General features: G+C 40.0%; 1 protein-coding gene across 3 annotated transcripts in view; it reads left to right on the forward strand.

Moving 5' to 3' along the window:
- GPATCH2L (G-patch domain containing 2 like) overlaps positions 1 to 19,959 on the forward strand; it is a 62,718-nt gene that overhangs the window by 24,320 nt on the left and 18,439 nt on the right. For 2 of the 3 annotated variants that reach the window (XM_081229991.1, XM_081229992.1), the window contains exons 6-8: positions 1,098 to 1,165; positions 2,153 to 2,207; positions 4,132 to 4,217. In XM_081229991.1, coding sequence (XP_081086117.1) covers positions 1,098 to 1,165; positions 2,153 to 2,207; positions 4,132 to 4,217 — 209 coding nt within the window. Of the gene's footprint in view, positions 1 to 1,097; positions 1,166 to 2,056; positions 2,097 to 2,152; positions 2,208 to 4,131; positions 4,218 to 19,959 lie in introns of all 3 variants that reach the window. The other variant, XM_081229993.1, reaches the window with a different exon arrangement.

Here is a 19,959-nt window from a genome sequence, read left to right on the forward strand (position 1 = left end):
CTGTAACAAATAGCTCATTTTTCACCCATCTTTTCCCTTGGCCCCATTACCATGGCTTTGTCTGTGGCCAGGAGGCATAGGTGTAAGGCGTGAAGAATATGAAGAATACAGTATGTGAAGCCTTTTCATTTAGCTCCAATCCCACCTGAAATCTGACCTCAAATTAATTTTTCTATAGCCAGTTCTGCTAAAATGTGTACCCTAAATATTTAGGCTAATCCACACACATAGACGAATGCAGATAATGATGTTTGCTCAGAAACACATACGTTTGAGTACCAGGCTTGACATTTTTGACATTCATGTCTATGACTTACGCTCTCTCATCTTAACACTTCCTCATATGCGCGTAACTCTTGCTCCTGTACTGTTGGTGCGCATCCCAAGGTTCTGTGATAGATGTTCACTGTAAGTGTACTCACGTTAAATGAAGGGTGAGTGTCTTCTGCCATTTTCCAGTTTTTTGGATATGATTAGTTTCTGAATTGCTTGTGGTGTTATGGATATGATTTCATATTACAATCTTGAGAACCGGACATTTAAGAAGCAATTTATACAGACTTCTATTTTTACTTTAGGACATGTTTAACAGGCAAAATACAGGGTGACGATTTTTGTAAGTTACAAAAGTCCTTTGACATGTATACATTTAGTTAGTAGATACTTAGGTGTTACCATTGAGGACTCGGTAAATATCCCATTATGAAGGCTCTTGAGGCTAAAATCATATGACTCTAGGGATATTGGTGTGCTGGCCTGTTAAAAATTGGCTGCTGTTGGATTTTTTAAAGTGTTTCTATTTTGATACACTTTAATAACTCTAGGAGGTATTACTATATTAAAATACTGTATATAGTAAAAAGAAATGCTTATAATGACTTTTTTTTGATCACTAGAGAAAAATAAGTTTAGAATAACATGCAATACTTTAACAGTAGAATCCCACAAAAAGATGCTATTGGATTTTAAGATTAACATCTGACTTGTGCTTTGGGGTTGCTGGTATAATTATGGGAAAGCATGAGCTTGATGACAGATCATACTTACATATTTGTTTCTGTGGTTAGATGACGCTGTTATCCTCTTGGCCTTTTCAGGAGTCCAGCATGAGTAATTTGGGGACTGAGAGGATAGGCCACCTCATTAGTGACCCTCGGCAGAAAGAGTAAGTCCGTATGTATTCACTGGCTGTCTTAGCCTTTTCCTTGAAGGAGGCAGCAGGGGAACGTTTTATGAAAGAACCTAAAAATTCGATTGTAGAGCTGAAAAAGAAGGTTTTAAAGATGGGTACTTTATAACAGTTAAAATGGCTAACACCCTAAACTCACGAGAGGGTTTTTTTTTCCTTTCTAGACTAGTTTTTATTTCTTTGCTATTTATGTCTATAGGTGCTGCATTATAAAAGTAGCCTCCAATAAGGATATTATATTTTAAATTCATTTTTCTGTCTCTTAAAAATTTTTTTGTTCAAAATGGGTGATTGCCTCTGTATTCTCCTATATGGTCTTCCCATTTTTAGACCTCTAGACAGAGAGATATCTTTTTGTTCTAACTACTGTGATAAGTGCCACTGGAAAGCCTATGTGTAGCTACAGGAAAATCATTCCACCCTTTCTTGTGACAGCCTTGTCCCCTAACATGGTTGGCTCTTTGGTGTCTCCACTACATGTCATGGTCAGTATCCAGTAGTTATACTCCTATACCCATCCAGCCTGGTTGAAGTTTTAATCTATAAAATAGGCAAGATGTGGTTTATGCCCTTGTTTAATTGGGGATCCTGTTCTCATTGCACAGCTGAGAGTGCGTGGGTGTCACACCACCACCTTGAGTTTTTTTAAGAGTGTCTAGTCTTCTGCATTCCATTAAAAGGCTTTTTACTTTGAAGAGTTATTTTCTGCAAAAAAGTTCATACACATTTAACATCTCTCTCCTTTTCTCCAACTCCATTTTTTCTCATTTCTTTGTCTTCATTAACCCAACATCTTTTTATCTTCTAATAATGTTCCTACCACTTCTTTTATTGTTTTCTTTCCTCTTATTCCCTCCCTCTCTTTAGTTTCTGGTTACCATCAGCTGGGAAAAGAGAACGAAATCAGGTGAGATTGCTTTTCTTTGTCATCTTTATTTTATCATTTGATTTCCTTTTCTTTAGAAAGAATAAAGCGTTGGCTTCTGATTTTCCTCACATTTCTGCTTGTGCACATGAGGTAAGGTTCTTGTGCCTTATGTTATTCTGATTTTCTTGGAGGACTGTTTTCCAAGAATATCTAGTATTCACTGATAAGAACTGTAGCTAATTCCCCTTTTTAGTTTCAACTTGTGACCTTCAGTTTATTACTTATAACACATATTTCATAGGAATGCAGTTGTCATTCTGGTTTTGAACTTTGCAGTAAGAAATCAGAATGCATCAGCATCCTGTGCTGAGAAGTACAATGTTGAATCCTAAACATATGAAGCAGAGGAAGGTAGAGCTACTTTGGGTAAAGTGTGGTCGAGGCCTAGAGCCTCTTACTCTTTTACCCTAGCTACCCCTGAGGGGGCCCTTGGCATGTCTAATCCTCTGTAGGGGTCATAACTTTAAAATTACTGACAGTGACGCTCAATATGTTCCTTTAACGTTTGAGGCTTTTGAGTTTTGCTGGGAGAGCGGTTGCTTCACCTTGATGATTAGTTGTAAAATAGATGAAGACTGATAGGTAAAAATTGTCAGGCTTTCTATCGCTCCATCGTTTTTTTGTTTTGTTTTGTTTTGTTTGACTGCTTATTAGCTTGTTAAGTTGATAAACATTTTAGACTTGGAACTTTCATCTTGAAGTTACTGTTTCAAAATGAACTAGAACAGTGGTACACCTAACTGGTGTGTATTTATATGACTTTAGATGGCTTGTGGATACAGAATTTTTACTTTAAGTTCCAATAATTTACTTTAGAAACATGTGATCATTGTATCAAACTTTTTATTTCATAGAAACATAGTAAGGACAAGGGTGAGTAAAAATAATTGATATGAAGGAAAATATTAAATAAGTAGTAGAGCAGGTGGTGGGCAGATAAAGAGAAAGTCATTAAGGTGGGATGTGAGAGATTGCAGTTTGAGGAGCACTAAGCTAGGGTATTAATTGTGTTTGCGTCAGAGGATCTAAAGGCAAAGAGACCTGTGATGATCACCTAGTCCAGATCTGTTATTTACAAATGAGATGTGTTATTTACAAATGAGGTTTAAGCTATTTGCCCAAAGTCATACAACATTGGGACTGGAACCTCTATGACAGAACAGTTGCTTAGTTTGTATACTTTTTAAGTCCTTTTGAAATTACCATTCAGTGTTCTTCTAGTATTGATATATATTTACTTCTCAAATTTTGGGGAAGGAGTACTTACTGTGGAAAAAATCCAAAGAAAGGTAGCCGACATAAAGTGAGGTACTTTTATTATAGTGTCCTAGTTGACCCTTACAGCCCCCTTTTGAGGTGAATAGGTGTTTTACAGATGAGAAACTGAAATTACTTGTTAAACCGCAAGTAATATTTTATGTAGCCCTCACAATAATCCCGTAAAATAGGTAAGACAGATAGTGATACATCTATTTTACAGATGAGGAGAGTAAAGGTCAAAGAGATTTTGTGGTTTTTAATACATGGCAACTCAGTTGTAGGCTGGAACTAAACGTTGGGTATTTTAATTCTTAATCCAGTTCTGTTTCCACTACACTGCTGCTGGTATGTGCTAACCAGTTATTCACTGGAAACATCTGCCAGGATAAGTAAATGAAAAGGTAATTTCATGCTAGTATTCTTGGGAACAAGGGCTGATGATCAGTAGGCATAAGTTCCCTTTATGTCAGTTAGAAAGTACTATCTTTTGCCATTTAAGTAATTACTGTGTATCAGAAGTTTTTGAAAAATTATTGCTTACCAAGGAATAGTCTGTTTTTTGAGGTGTGCTAGATCAGTTATGCTACATTCGTGGGTACACTGTTGAATATGCACAACTTTATTGACTGGTGTCTGTGTTATGGCAAGAGAGTTGAACAGTCAAAAGGCAAAAGTAAGCAAGTAGCAGGTAGCCCTTTAGGATCAGGTCTGTTTCATATAAGCCATACTGAAATAATCTCATTTATTCCTGCAGTTTAATCCTCTTTCTCCCCTTTACTCCCTGGATGTTCTTGCTGATGCTTCTCACCGAAGATGCTCACCAGCACACTGCTCTGCCAGGTAATTGTCTTCGAGTGACTTCTTTTCTCGATGATAATATTTCCTTTTTATAACACTTTGCAAACTAAAGTATGTTAGTGTATACTATTCAATTTGATCTTTTCAACAACCTTTTGAGGTCACTAGTTGTTTTATAGGTGCAGAAACTGAGGCAGAGTGTTGAAGTTCTTTCCTTTGGTCACATGGCTAGGATGTGATTTAAATCTCAACTTTGACCTAAGTTCTGGCTCCTATTCCGTATTTCTTCTGCTAGAAGCCCCATCCTCAAAGAACATTATTACTGGTCCTTGCCATGACCTGCAAAACCCTGCATGATCTGACTCCTGCCTTCATGTCCAGCCTCCTTTCATAGACTTTGTCCTCCTCATGGGGAAGAGATCCAGCTGTGCCAGGGAGCTCCATTTTGTTCTTCAAAAATTGCAACCCTTTCCTGCCGCTGAACCTTCACACGTGTTCCCTTTGCCTGGACTGCCATCTTAGAGCTCTTCCCATGATTGGCTCCTCCTCATCTCAGCTCAGGCCACCTCCTCAGGGAGGACCTCTCAGACCGCCCTGTCTAGAGGGGCCACCTGTGCCACTCGCCATTCATTATCTCTTTCCTTTAGAGCTTTAGTCACAGTCTGAAATGACTTTGCTTGTTGTTTTTTTTTTTTCTTCCTACTTTCCCCCTGGTTTCTCATTAGAATATAAGCTTCTAGGTCCTGGGACCTTGTCTTGTTCCCTGATATGTCCCCAGTACCTAACACAGTGTCTGGCACTTACTGGGCATTCAGTATATATTTGTCAGAAAGAATCCTGCACCTGCATAGCAGAATGAAACCAGTGCCTCTAAATACATTCTCTTAAGTTGGGTGACATGCAAAGTAAATATGGTTTCAGTGATGGCATGCCCTAGCAGGTTTTTGTGCACAAGGAGCAACTAATAGGCTGAACCATAGAACTTGTATTACCTCTAGCAGCACAAACAATTTTTTTCCAAGGTTCTGATGATTTTTTTTTTCTGTTTTTCTTCCTTACACATTCTTAAGTGGATATGTTCGTAGATTTGGGGTGCAGGCTGCCCAAAGAGATTATTCTTTCATGGATACAGTTAGAACTTTTGCTGTGGGCTGTAATAATAAACTCTGCACTATAACCTACTGCCTGGCCTTCTACTGGAAAAGTAGTATTTCTATAGGGAAAGTCATTTGAAAAGAGAGACTATCACACATGGTGTTAACTAAGAACTTGGAAGATATGGGGATATTAATAAATTACTGTAAGGCCTTTTCTTTAGTTGCATGCTGTTTAGTCATCATTCATTCATCATCTGCTGACTCCCTACTGTGTGCCAGGCACTTTGTTTAGGTACTGTCCCTAAGGAGCTTGTATCCTCATGGGAAGGTCAGGTGTGGAAATGGAGAACTACAATTTGTAGTGACAAGTGCCTAAAGGTGTGCACCAGAGTGATAGCACAGAGGAGTGGCTCCTCACTCAGGCTCAGGGAGCTTTTCTTAGAGGTGGTGGTGCTCTGGCTGTCTTGGAAGACGAGATTTCAGTCCATACGAAAGCAGTCCTCCGGCTGTTTGTCTTTTTTTAACATCTTTATTGGAGTATAATTGCTTTACAGTGTTGTGTTAGTTTCTGCTGTATAACACAGTGAAGCAGCTATACGTATACATATATCCCCATGTCTCCTCCCTCTGCGTCTCCCTCCCACCCCTCTAGGTGGACACAAAGCACCGAGCTGATCTCCCTGTGCTCTGCGACTGCTTCCCACTAGCTATCTATTTTCCATTTGGTAGTGTATATATGTCCATGCCACTCTCTCACTTCATCCCAGCTTACCGTTCCCCCTCCCTGTGTCCTCAAGTCCATTCTCTACATCTGCATCTTTATTCCTGTCCTGCCCCTAGGTTCATCAGAACCATTTTTTTTTTTTTGGATTCCATATATGTGTTAGCATATGGTATTTGTTTTTCTCTTTCTGACTTACTTCATTCTATATGACAGACTCTAGGTCCATCCACCTCACTACAAATCACTCAATTTCATTTCTTTTTATGGCTGAGTAATATTCCATTGTATATATGTGCCACATGTTCTTTATCCATTCATCTGTCGATGGACACTTAGGTTGCTTCCATGTCCTGGCTATTGTAAATAGTGCTGCAGTGAACATTGTGTTTCAAGCCTCTTTTTGTGTTTGTTTTGTTTGTTTGTTTTATAAATTTTTAAAATTTATTTATTTTTATTTTTGGCTGTGTTGGGTCTTCATTGCTGCACGCAGGCTTTCTCTAGTTGGGCTCAGTAGCTGTGGCTTGCAGGCTTAGTTGCTCCACGGCACGTGGGATCTTCTGGGACCAAGGCTCAAACCTGTGTCCTCTGCATTGGCAGGTGGATTTTTAACCACTGTGCCACCAGGGAAGCCCCATCTTTTTGAATTACGGTTTTCTCAGGGTATATGCCCAGTAGTGGGATTGCTGGGTCATACGGTAGTTCTGTTTTTAGTTTTTTTTTTTTTTTTTTTTTTTTTTGCGGTATGCGGGCCTCTCACTGTTGTGGCCTCTCCTGCCACGGAGCACAGGCTCCGGACGCGCAGGCTCAGCGGCCATGGCTCACGGGCCCACCCGCTCCGCGGCATATGGGATCTTCCCGGACCGGGGCACGAACCCGCGTCCCCTGCATCGGCAGGCGGACTCTCAACCACTGTGCCACCAGGGAAGCCCTGTTTTTAGTTTTTTAAGGAACCTCCATACTGTTCTCCATCGTGGCTGTATCAGTTTACATTCCCACCAACACAGCTGTTTATCTTAATACCAAATAAAATCATGGCTGTGTGTGCTCTTTGGAAGGACTGTATAAGTAACACTGTGTCATGTCATATGCTGAAAGTGTATTATTTGCCCTTCTCCCTTTACCTTTGCTGCCTAGAACTGTGCTGTGCTGAGATTGGTATCCATGCTTCTATCAGGTTTCCTGTTACCTTTAAGGCCTTATCCTGGTTGGAGTGGGTGTGAGCTTCTTGTTTCTTTGTGTATCTCATTATCCACATCATTATCTTCGTTCTTTTACCAGCAGTGCTGGTGGCTGGACTTGGAAACATAAGGAAGCCTAGGCCGTGTTTCTGGTGCACTCAGCTCTAGGGAAATATTGCTTATTGCTTCAGACCATTGCTGAAAGCATGATGAGAGAATGTGGGCAATTATAGCTCATATGATGTCCTGCCTGACATCATTCCTGGGCCAGTGGATACAAAGTAGGTTGCAAACATGAAGGTTCTTTGGGGTAGAGGGAAAAATTTTTTTAAATTTTTAAATATGTTTTAAATAAATACAGTTACTTATTATCTTATCCTTAAAATTTTTTTTTTGCTTTAAGTTGTACATATATTAGTCTGGCAGCACATGTTTTTGTTTTATGTGTGTGTATTACATATATAAGGAGGGTTTGTTCAGATTTTTTCCTGGTGAGGGTGCACAATCAATAGTTTGGCAGCCCCTGATCTGTGGGAAATGGTCAGCACAAGTGACCTATGCAGGTTTTAGGAAATGTGGATGATGGTCTCACTTAGCCCTCGGGGCTCCCTGTTTTCCTTAATAGCAGGGTCCCTGCCCGCTGAGTAGTCAGTAGAGAAGGAGCCGTCTAGCTCCCGTGTGGCTGACTGATGAGATGGGATTCACAAGTGGATGGTGGGCTTTGTAAAGAGTGGACCGTTGAACAAAGCCTGGCACCTAGGAAGGAATGTTAAAGAGTGCTGGTGGTAGGGAAGAGGCAGGTGAATGACCGTCTGAAAAACTGTTTCGAATGGAAATTTTATCTTTTTCTCGTTCCATTTTATTTGTAGTAGGAAAAGATTTCTTTCAAAGCATCTGGGCAGCATTGGGAATTTCATACCCATTATTAGAACGATGTGTGTGTGTGTGTGTGTGGTGACTCTGTTATCATTAGTGGTATAATTTTATTTTGCGAAGAGAGAAGTGTTTCCTGTTTCATCACAGCCTTCCCCGAGGAGGGCCGGTGTATTAATTTGCTGTATTGCCTCCTGGCTGTTCCCAGGCTGTTTTTCCTCTTCATCATGGAATTTGTAATGGCTCTACCGCCTCTTGGGGAGCATGTGAGGAAGAGGTCCTTGGGGAGTGCTTCCCTTTTTTCACATGCCTATAATTACTCTCCTGTAAAAGCACAAAGAGTTTGATAATCATGCCTGAACTGTGAAGATTTCCTCCTTTTGGGTTACTGAGCTGAGGCTGCTTCCTGCCTGGACATGGCCAGTTCCACTCCCCCAGACCCTGAGCTGCATGAGAGGGAGTGCTCCTCAGCAACCTCCTTCCTCACTGCTGGAGCCTTAACACACAGCTCTGGTTCTCTGAGTGAGGCCTGGGGACCGCTGGGGGGCGATGAGTGACCTCAAGGTACTCTCTTGTTTAGAATTTCATTGCTATAAACAAAGAAATAACAGGACCGTGATTTTAAGAGAAGGTTTGATTGATGTGTCATTTTAATACAGCCCACATGGCAAGTGCAATGAGAGCGAGTCTTTGTGGTCTTTGTACCACCTAATCGATTTGTGGGCTAAGAGGTTTTCAGAAGTGCCACTCCAGAAATAAGTAAGTTTGGTGGTTTTCATCCCTGGCTGTACTTTTGAATCACCTGAGAAGCTTTAAAAAATATATCCATGCTGGGCCACCAGGTCCCAAGATGCTGATTTAATCGGCCTGGGATGAGGCCCAGGCATTAGCAGTATTTTGAAGCTCCCAGGTATCTCTAACATGCAGCCAGGGTTGGGAACTATCGCCCTAAATGCATATGGTTTTATGACTGGTGCTTTGTAATTTGCTTAGCAGGAAATCCCATTTCATAATTGGTATGAGCTCTGTGCTTTGCTGTTCTGAGCACAGTTCTATATGGGAGGTAGAACCCTGGGCTTCACTTAGCTTTGGAGAACTGCTGCAGGTGAGGAAGAGAGTGCTAGGGTCTAGCACAGTGCCCAGCACATAGTGATTAACAAATGGGCAGAGTTGGTGGGTGGGTGTGTGGATAGTGTGCAGGGTACCTAGATGAAATTCGTAAACCAGCTGTTTAGGCTTGGTTGTTTTGGTTGCTGGTATTGGGCTGTTGCTATTAAAGTAGTAAGACTTGGTTCCGGTATTAAAGATTGCTGCTGCTCCAACAGCAGATGGTGTGATTGGTGTTCTGGTAGAGGCGGTGGTATTGCTGTCAAGGACACAGTCATGGAATGGTAATAAGGAACTAGTGCTGTAGGCAGCTTTTCCCAAAATGAGAGATTTATTGATTGTGAAGGATAGCTGGTTTTTTTTTTTAAACCATTATTGTCTTAGAAAACCATAACTGGAACTTATCAATTGCTACATCTCTGTGTGATGCACAAGTCACCAGTTGTAGTTTTTGAGTATCTTGTGGCAGTTTTGAGTTTTCTCCAACTTTCCTGACCTTTCCTCTATTTTGGGTGGTGACTTGGTAATGTATCACCATTTCCATTTATTCCTTCTTAATCTCATATTAGTGTGAGGCAGACTCAGGTAAGAATCTTGGCTTTACCTGGGTGAAAGACTTAACCTCCCCATACCTCAATTTCCTCACCTTGAAAATGAAAATGAAAATATCAATATTTGGGGGGCTAGTGGGGCTCAAAATGAAATAATATATTTGAAAATTTAGCATACTGGTAGCTAAAATTATTATTTTTGTTATATAGTTACCACCCTACCCTGTTCTTAGGATAATTGCAGTTTTACAAACCTTGAGTTGGCTTCCAGAGTCGTTTGCTAATTAGTACAGCTTCCTGAGGTGCTTAAAATGACCTCAAGTGGACTGTAAGAGGAGGCATTTGGACAGTGCTTGGGTGAAAAAGAGAGAGACCCTTCCTGCCCGTTAGAGAGTTGAAATGTGATAGGCTGCACTCATTGTAATTCATTTTATCTGTTCACAAACGTTATGATCTGCATATCAGAGTTGTGTGCCCAGCTGGCTGTGCCACTTGACGAGGAGTTTCAAAGAGCAAAAAGAAGACTCAATTCATACTGTTTATTTTGACCTTTGGAGCCATAGTAAACAGCCTCAGGTTTTACCTCAGGGCTTGAGGGAAAGAACCTTTTATTAGTCCTCTCTCTGTTGGGATGCTGTGATGCACAGCAGCTCTTGCTCACCTCTGTCGTGCCTTGGTTTTGGTCATGTGTTAGGAAATATTTCTGCTCTAATGCTGTCCATAAGGCTGCCCAATCCTACTGGAATTCCCATTATATAGTACACAGTTCTGGAATCTTTTGTCCTCTGTTGGACAGTCTTGTTTATAGCAGCTCTCAGCCAGCTGGCATCTTACTGCCAGAGTGGAATGATGAAAGCATTTTCTCTCTCTCTGTTTTGCTGTTGTAATATACCCATCCTTCCAACTGATGTGAAACTGTTCTGCTCCTGTGGGTGACATGAAACAGCTTCATGATATGCTAACCTTGGCCCAGCCAAGGGAAGTAGATTATGGAGAATTTTCATGTGCTAGTGAGCAGTTTGTCATAGACTGCTGAGGGTTAGTTAGGTTTGAGTGAAAACACTAGTGGGATTGCTAGGATCTCTTCCTATTAGATAAAGCTCCTTTGTGTCCTCTAATTGTGAGGTCGTTTTCTCTCTCTGGCTGCTTCTAGTGTCAGAAGGCCTGGATCCTCTCATACGTGCAAGTCTGTGAAAATACATTTCCCCTACTGGGTGTTTAATAAATGTCAGTTAACCCTGAAGGTAAAAATCACATGTGAGGAAGGGGTTTCTACATCCTTAGATTTAATCCTCTTTTTCCACAATTTACCCTCACACTTTCCTTGTTCCTTGATTACAGCTCAGTGTCTTGTATCTGTTACTTCTTTATGCATCGGCCTCCCTCACTATGTTGTGAGCTCCTGGTGGACGGGCCCTTGGCTCAGTCATCTTGTATATAACCTCTCCACATCCAGCATAGTGTAGGGCTCTGTACATTTTTGTTAAAAATAATTGAGGTGAATAGATTAGTATTCACTAAGGAGAATAATTGGAATATATGATGTATATGACCTGTGGTCCTTAGAAATATCAATAATTTTTTCCTGATGTTACTTATTTGTGTGTGCTTAAGGAAAAGTACAGCAAATAAATACCGTTTCCCAATAAATTTTATTTTTTTTCATACCAAAAACTGAACTTTTCAATGAATTTTTAAAATGAGTGATTTTTGAAGGTGAACCATTCCTTAAATTAGCTTGCCATGGGCAGATAAAGATTGTTTTCTTTCCTTAGGAGTGACTCTAAACATCTTTGTTCTAAATCTAAAGCAGTCACTTCAGTTATTTTTTTTGCCAACGTTGGTTCTATTAAACATGCATGTATTTCTCAAAGGAAGGTTTTTTGTTTTTGTTTTTGTTTTTCCCTAAAAGTACATTCCTGCCCCAGGGACATAGTGATCTGCCTAGTTTCCTAAGTAACACTGCAGTTTTAACAACTCACCTGATCTTTTCAGTTACCTGCAGTAAAAAATGAAATAGATTTGTTTATGTGTGGATATACGGAATACTCTTTCAATTAATTGTTAATCTTCAGCATTTCACCTTCACATTTATGAAGTGAATTTAGTGATTTTTCCTGAAGTAAGAATTTTTAAAGAGTGTATTTATTATTTTTAATGTTCATTCCACCTCCACCTCCCTGAGTTCTTTTCGGGAAATGCTGCTGAATGTGATGCTTTTAGGGGAAGTACTGACCCGGCATTCATGCTGTGAAAGAAGTAGTGCCCAAAGAATACTGAGGCCCAGATCAGATGAAACAGAAAAAGAGTGAGCTTCACTGTCTGTCTTTTCTCTGGGTTCATTGCTTGCATACTGGGGAACAATACTTTTATCTACATTTATATTCATTTAGTCATTCTGTTATTCTTTAAGTTAAATATTTAGATTTGTTTTATGGACTAGCTTGGCTTTGGGAATTTGGTCTATTTTTTTTAGCTCAGTAATTTTCACAGTAGGTAGAAGCTTATGAGAATTACCTGAGGAAGAATTTCAAAATAAACATTACAGATTCTTCTCCCATCCCAGCATGGTGGGAGATGTGTATTTTGTGAAAGTTCCTTACATGATTCTGATAACCATATGCCACTTCAATTGAGAAGGAATTTTTAACTTGGTAGGGATTTTAGCTTAACTAATACTTAGCCTTTTTTGCCCCTGCATAATTGAAAGGTCCTGTCCCTCCTCACACAGTACATGGTTCAACACAAAAGCAACTGTGTACTGCTCTTAAAAAGAGCTTTTAAAAATCTAGTTAAATCTTCTGCCATTCAACCTATATGGATGGGGGTTTGTATGTTGGTGAGAAGGGGAAGCTCACCCTCTTCTCCTGTCCTTTGTGATGCCTCGCCTGTGTGTTGTCCCTTTTCAGTTTCTGTCTTGTGAGACAGTGACACAGAGTAAAAGAACACAATTTTCTTTTTGTTCTTCAGAATACAAAAAAGTAGTTTAATAACGAAAATAATGTAGTAGTTTATAATAACCAAAATATAAAAGGTCTACAAAAAAGTAACATGATACAAAAGTAAAACAACACGAATTAAAGAAATAACACATTAAACAGAAAGGGAGCCAAGTGGTTAAATACTTCTAAGTGAAAATGGGGGTGGGGATAGTTCAATCTATTTTTCCTTCCCTTCCTTAATGCTTTATGTCTACAATTTATAGATATGGAATTTTGGGGGATAAACAGAAAATTGGAACTGCCTCTTGCACAGGAAGCTGAGCTGCAGCAGTTGCCTGCCGCCACGCACAGGTCCCCAAAGAACACAAGGGGCCCTTCCAGCCCACACAGAGTGTTCTCCACTCCTGTGCAGGCCTCTCCTAACGTTCTGAATGTGCTGCACAGCACGGCAGGTTCATCTCCTGTCTCCTTTAACCCTCCTGCTCCGAGCACCCAGCTTCCTCTTGGCTTTCCCCTGGCTCGCTCTGAGTTCTCGTCCTTCTTTGTCCTCTAAGGCAGCGGTCCCCAACCTTTTTGGCACCGATTTCATGGAAGACAGTGTTTCCACGGACGGGGGTGGGGGGATGGGGGATGGTTCAGGCAGTAATGTGAGCGATGGGGAGCGGCAGATGAAGCTTCACTCGCTTGCCTGGCACTCACCTCCTGCTGTGCGGCCCAGTTCCTAACAGGCCTAGGACTGGTAGCTGTCCGAGGCCCAGGGGTTGGGGACCCCTGCTGTAAGGTTTTTCCCAAGTAGGGAAAATTAGATTTCCCCAAGCTGTAAACTCTACCATTACTAGGGTTCACTTGGACCTGTCCTACTGTAACAGTTTGGCTGTGTCTCATCCTCCCTCCCCATATCTTTACTAGGAAGGGACACAGAGAAAAGATATCCCTTCTGTACTCAGCCCTAAGTTGTGAAGTTATTTTACTTCTTTTGAAATAGCTCTCCAACCTGGAAATGATCCTAAGAGAAATGTTTTAAGAGGGAAGGAGCACTAAGCTGAATTTTAGGAATGAGCATGACTTCTCTTTATCTCTGCCTCAGTTTCTCTCTTATGCAGATTCTGTAACTAGGAAAACTGTGCAGCTGGAAATGGGACTAGGCTACAAGCCCATTAGGGAAGAGACTGTCTTGTTTTGTTCACCACCGTACCCTACCCAGTGCTCAGTAAAAACTCAGTGAACGATGAAAGAAGCAAAAAAAAAAAAAAAACACCTCCTGAGTAGAAAGGCAATAGTCCACACAGAAATATACACTTTTACAACAAAATAAGGTTATTGACTTAATAAACTGTGTTACCTGGTTTTGGAAAGCCTTCAGTTCTTTCGTAAGTTATAACCAGAGGAATTTACAAAATTTGAAGGTGTAACAATTAGGAGTGGGAATGGGGTGGTAGAAGTAGATCATTTACTGCAGAGAAGTTACAGGCTGAAGGCTTAGCAGTCGGGGTGGGGGGTCGTTTAATGTAGGGACAATTAACCCTGAAGCCCTTAACATCACCGAGCTGGGACGAGTGGGGATCCAAGAAGCAAGGCCTAGAGGGTCTGGTAGTGCAAGGGCCACCTAAGCCTTTGAGTCCACAGCAGCCTTCTAAGGACATTGCAGAATATAGTGCAGTGAATAACTATGTGCAGAATAGTAGGTAAGTAATACTTATTTTCATTTTACTAAAATAGATAAGCATTAAAAAAACTATTTCCATTTAAAGCGGTTAAAAATGTAAACATTCTGGTGCATAAATGGCTTCATCTTTTTACTCCAAAATGTGTCATTCCTGGAAAATGTGAGATAAATATTACTTACTAGGTCCATAAAGGAGTGATAATATGTGCCTTCAACCATCTTACTGACATACATCAAACATGCAGAGCTGTGAAATGATGGATGGTGTGTAAATAAAAGGCAGTATTTATTTCATTTAGCTCAAGTTGATACTTTGAGAATTACTATCTTAAAACCCTTTTGAGTGCTTTTCTTATGCTTATTTTGCATCTGTCAAAACTTAGCATTTTATAAACATTGATTGACCTTGAAGAGCAATATTTTTTTATATATAAATTTATTTATTTTATTTTATTTATTTATTTTTGGCTGCTTTAGGTCTTTGTTGCTGCACGGGCTTTTCTCTGGTTGTGGCGAGCCGGGGCTCCTCTTCGTTGCCGTGTGTGGGCTTCTCATTGCGGTGGCTTCTCTTGTTGTGGAGCACAGGCTCTAGCACGTGGGCTTCAGTAGTTGTGGCATGCGGGCTCAGTAGTTGTGGCTCGCAGGCTCTAGAACACAGGCTCAGTAGTTGTGGCGCACAGGCTTAGCTGCTCCGCAGCATGTGGGATCTTCCCAGACCAGGGCTCAAACCCGTGTCCCCTGCATTGGCAGGCAGATTCTTAACCACTGCACCACCAGGGAAGACCAAAGAGCAATATTTTTTAATTAAACTTTTTATTGAAGGATAATACACATACAGAGAAGTGTACAAAGAAATATACACCTGATGAATTTTCATGAAGCCATATCCAAGTAACCCAGCATCTAGATCCAGAAACAGAACATTAGCAGAAAGAATCCCAAAAGTTCCCTGTGCCTTTTCTAGTCACTGTCCCTCTTCCCCCACTACCCACAGCTCAAGGGTAACCACTGTCTTGTCTAATAACAGTTTAGTTTGAAGAAATGGTGTTAACATTTAATCTGAAAAGTTTTGGAGAGTCCTTTAGTGAGCTTAAGGTAAAGAAGAGCATGGCTGTAAACTGTTACCCTTTGTTTGACTTGTTTCTCTTTCTGAAGGTCTTTAGGAGAAGCGTGATTGAATTAGAGCAAAGAGCTTGGATAGTTTATACTCAAGTACCTTGTTTGTGGCAAAGATGGAAGTTCTATTCTGTACATTTTTCTGTTTTGAGGAGAAACAAAATTTGTAGTGTCACTTTCTTTTCTGCCTGTGTCTTTGGCTTCAAAGGGAATTATCACCTCTGCATTTAGACCTGTCCACCTTTGACCTTCTGTCCTCCATGTTTCTAATTATTAAATCAGCATGCTGATTTAGACTTATTCCCAGGACTCTGTAAGATATGAAAAATGGATCGTTTCCCTGTTTTACATGTTTATACTTACATTTCACTTTGGGGTTTCAGAATTAACTATTCATGGAGTACCTAACTTATAGTTAACTCTTTTGCCGTGTAGATGTAAATGATCAATAGAAGGTGATTTGATGGAATTTTCCAAACCACAGGCTTTATATTGTAAATATCTGCCTGTTGTAGTGTTCTTTACATTCTAAAAGTTTTCTTATGATTTCAGTCAAATCCTTATATTTTCCTATTTATAAATTGAATTGACTTCTAAGCTTTTGCTCTTTAAAGAGAGAGAGAGTGTGTGTGTGTGTGTGTGTGAGAGAGAGAGAGAGAGAGAGAACCCACGTGCGTGCACAGGCCCGTATGCTTTTAAAAAATTTATTTATTTATTTATTTATTTTTGGCTGCGTTGGGTCTTCGTTGCTGTGCTCAGGCTTTTGTCTGGTTGCGGCGAGTGGGGGCTACTCTTCGTTGTGGTGCATGGGCTTCTCATCGGTGGTGGCCTGTCTTGTTGTGGAGCATGGGCTCTAGGCGCGCAGGCTTCAGTAGCTGTGGGGCACATGAGCTTAGTTGCTCCGCGGCATGTGGGATCTTCCCGGACCAGGGCTCGAAGCCGTGTCCCCTGCATTGGCAGGCAGATTCCTAACCACTGCACCACCAGGGAAGCCCTCCATATGCTTTTAAACTGTGGAAGTTGCCAGATTGGGGACCTCTGAATAGGAAAATTTGCCCATTTTGCCTTGCTAACTAGGTTCTCTTAGATTTGACTGAGGTTTCAGTTTTAAGACTATTAAGCCATGAGACTTGATTCCCCAAGTAGGACTACGAATTAGGAGTTCATCTGATATAATTTTATTAGAGTCCTTTTTATATGTTTTGTACTCTGGCTATGTTTTAAAAATTGTGGTAAAATATCATAACATATAATTTACCATTTTAGGGAGTTCCCTGGCAGTCCAGTGGTTAGGCACTTTCACTGCTGTGGGCCCGGGTTCAATCCTGGTGGGCAACTAAGATCCTGTAAGCTGTGCGACATGGCCAAAAAAAAATTTTTTTTTTACCATTTTAACCACCTATAAGTGTACAGTTGAGTATTTTGTTTTTAGAACTTTTAGTCATTCGTATCGTATCAGTTTTATTCAACAGATATTTAGTGGGGATCAGCTGTATGCCTTGTGCAGAAGTTGGTAGATCACTGGAAAATTATGAAAGAAATGTAAATATGGTCCCTGTTCTCAAGGAGATTAGCCTCATTAGGGAAAAAAGATATGTATACACCGGTTAAATAATGATTCATGGTAGATAAGGCCTAAGATGTTCAAGGAAAGCTTTGTATAAATGTGAGGCTCAGCTTGGTCCTTAGTCAGGGGTAGGATCTATCTAGGTTGAGAGGAAGGAGAAAGTAGCGAACTAAAATAGCAAAGCAGCGTCCTAGCTATGGCAATCAGAGAAGAAAAAGAAATGAAAGAAATCCAAATTGGAAAAGAAGAAGTAAAACCATCACTGTTTGCAGATGACATGATACTATACATAGAAAATTCTAAAGATGCTACCAGAAAACTACTAGAGCTCATCAGTGAATTCTGTAAAGTTGCAGATACAAAATTAATACACAGAAATCTCTTTCATTTCTGTACACTAACAACAAAAGATCAGAAAGAGAAATTAAGTAAACAATCCCTTTTACCATTGCATCAAAAAGAATAAAATACCAGGAGTAAACCTACCTAAGGAGGCAGAAGACCAGTACTCCAAAAACTATAAGACTCTGATGAAAGAAATCGAAGATGAGACAAACAGATGGAAAAATATATTCTTGGATTGGAAGAATCAATATTGTCAAAATGACTGTACTACCCAGGGCAATCTGCAGATTCAGTACAATCCGCATCAAATTACCAATGGCATTTTTCACAGAACTAGAACAAAAAAATCTTAAAATTTGTATGGAGACACAAAAGACCCCGAATAGCCAAAGCAATCTTGAGAAAGAAAAACAGAGCTGGAGGAATCAGGCTCCCTGACTTTAGACTGTGCTACAAAGCTACAGTCATCAAAACAGTATTGGTACTGGCACAAAAACAGAAATACAGATCAATGGAACAGGATAGAAACTCCAGGGATAAATCCATGCGTCTGTTGTCAATTAATCTATGACAAAAGGAGGCAAGAATATACAATGGAGAAAAGACAGTCTCTTCCATAAGTGGTGCTGGGAACACTGGACAGCTACTTGTAAAAGAATGAAATTAGAACATTCTCTAACACCATACACAAAAATAAACTCAAAGTGGATTAAAGATCTAAATGTAAGACCAGATACTATAAAATTCTTAGAGGAAAACATAGGTAGAAAACTCTTTGACATAAATCGCAGCAATATCTTTTTGGATCCACCTCCTAGAGTAATGAAAATAAAAACAAAAATAAACAAATGGGACCTGATTAAACTTAAAAGCTTTTGCACAACAAAGGAAACCAAAAACAAAACAAAAAGACAACCCATAGAATGGGAGAAAATATTTGCAAACGGATCGACTGACAAGGGATCAATCTCCAAAATATACAAACAGCTCATGCAGCTCAATGTCAAAAAAAATAAACAACCCAGTCAAAAAGTGGGCAGAAGATCTAAAAAGACATTTCTCCAAAGAAGACATACAGATGGCCACAAAGCACATGAAAAGATGCTCAACATCACTAATCATTAGAGAAATGCAAATCAAAACTACAATGAGGTACCACCTCACACCAATCAGAATGGCCATTATTAAAAAGTCTGCAAATAAGAAATGCTGGAGAGGGTGTGGAGAAAAGGGAACCCTCCTGCATTGTTGGTGGGAATGTAAGGTAGTGCATCCACTGTAGAAAACAGTGTGGAGGTTCCTCAGAAAACTAAAAATAGAATTACCATACGATCCAGCAGTCCACTCCTGGGCATATATCCAGAGAAAATGAGTCTGTCATACAGAGTAAAGTAAGTCAGAAAGAGAAAAACAAATACCATATGCTAACACATATATATGGAATCTAAAAAAAAAAAAAAGTTCTGAAGAACCTAGGGGCAGGACAGGAATAAAGACGCAGACATAGAGAATGGACTTGAGGACATGGCGAGGGGGAAGGGTAAGCTGGGATAAAGTGAGAGGTGGCATGGACATACATACATTACCAACTGTAGAGTGGATAGCTGGTGGGAAGCATCCACATAGCACAGGGAGATCAGCTCGGTGCTTTGTGACCACCTAGAGGGTGGGATAGGGAGGGTAGGAGGGAGACTCAAGAGGGAGGAGATATGAGGATGTATGTATATGTATAGCTGATTCACTTCGTTATAAAGCAGAAACTAACACACCATTGTGGAGCAATTATACTCCAATAAAGATGTTAAAAAAAAAGATACATGCACCCCAATATTCATTGCAGCACTATTGACAATAGCCAAGACATAGAAGCAACCTAAATGTCCATTGACAGAAGAATGGATAAAGAAGATGGGGTACGTATATACAGTGGAATATTACTCAGCCATAAAAAGGAATGAAATAATGCCATTTACAGCAACATGGATGGACCTAGAGATTATCATACTAAGTGAAGTAAGTCAGACAAAGACAAATACCATATGATATCACTTTTATGTGGAAGCTAAAAAGCTATACAAATGAACTTATTTACAAAACAGAAACATGTAGAAAGCAAATTTATTGTTACCAAATGGGAAAGGTTGTGGGAGGGATAAATTAGGAGTTTGGGATTAACATATATACACTATTATATATAAAATAGATAATCAACAGGGACCTACTGTATAGCACAGGGAACTCTACTCAGTATTCTGTAATAACCTGTATAGGAAAAGAATCTGAAAAAGAATGGATATATGTATGTGTTTAACTGAATCACTTTGCTGTACACCTGAAACTAACACAGTATTGTAAATCAACTATACTCCAATATAAAAATTAAAATTAAAAAAAAATAGCTTACCAGCTATTTCATTGCTAAATCCATTGCCTTTCAGAGAATCTTTTGCTTTTCTAGCTTTGAAGCTCTCGCTCTTTTTTTTTTTTCTGGCCGCGACGCGTGGCATGTGAGATCTTAGTTCCCTGACCAGGGATCAAACGCACACCCCCTGCAGTGGAAGCAGAGTCTTAACCACTGGACCGCCAGGGAAGTCCCTTTTTTTTTTTTTTTTAAATAA

Source organism: Mesoplodon bidens, assembly GCF_964165515.1.
Source record: "Mesoplodon bidens genome assembly, chromosome: 3".
In the NCBI taxonomy this organism is placed as follows: domain Eukaryota; kingdom Metazoa; phylum Chordata; class Mammalia; order Artiodactyla; family Ziphiidae; genus Mesoplodon; species Mesoplodon bidens.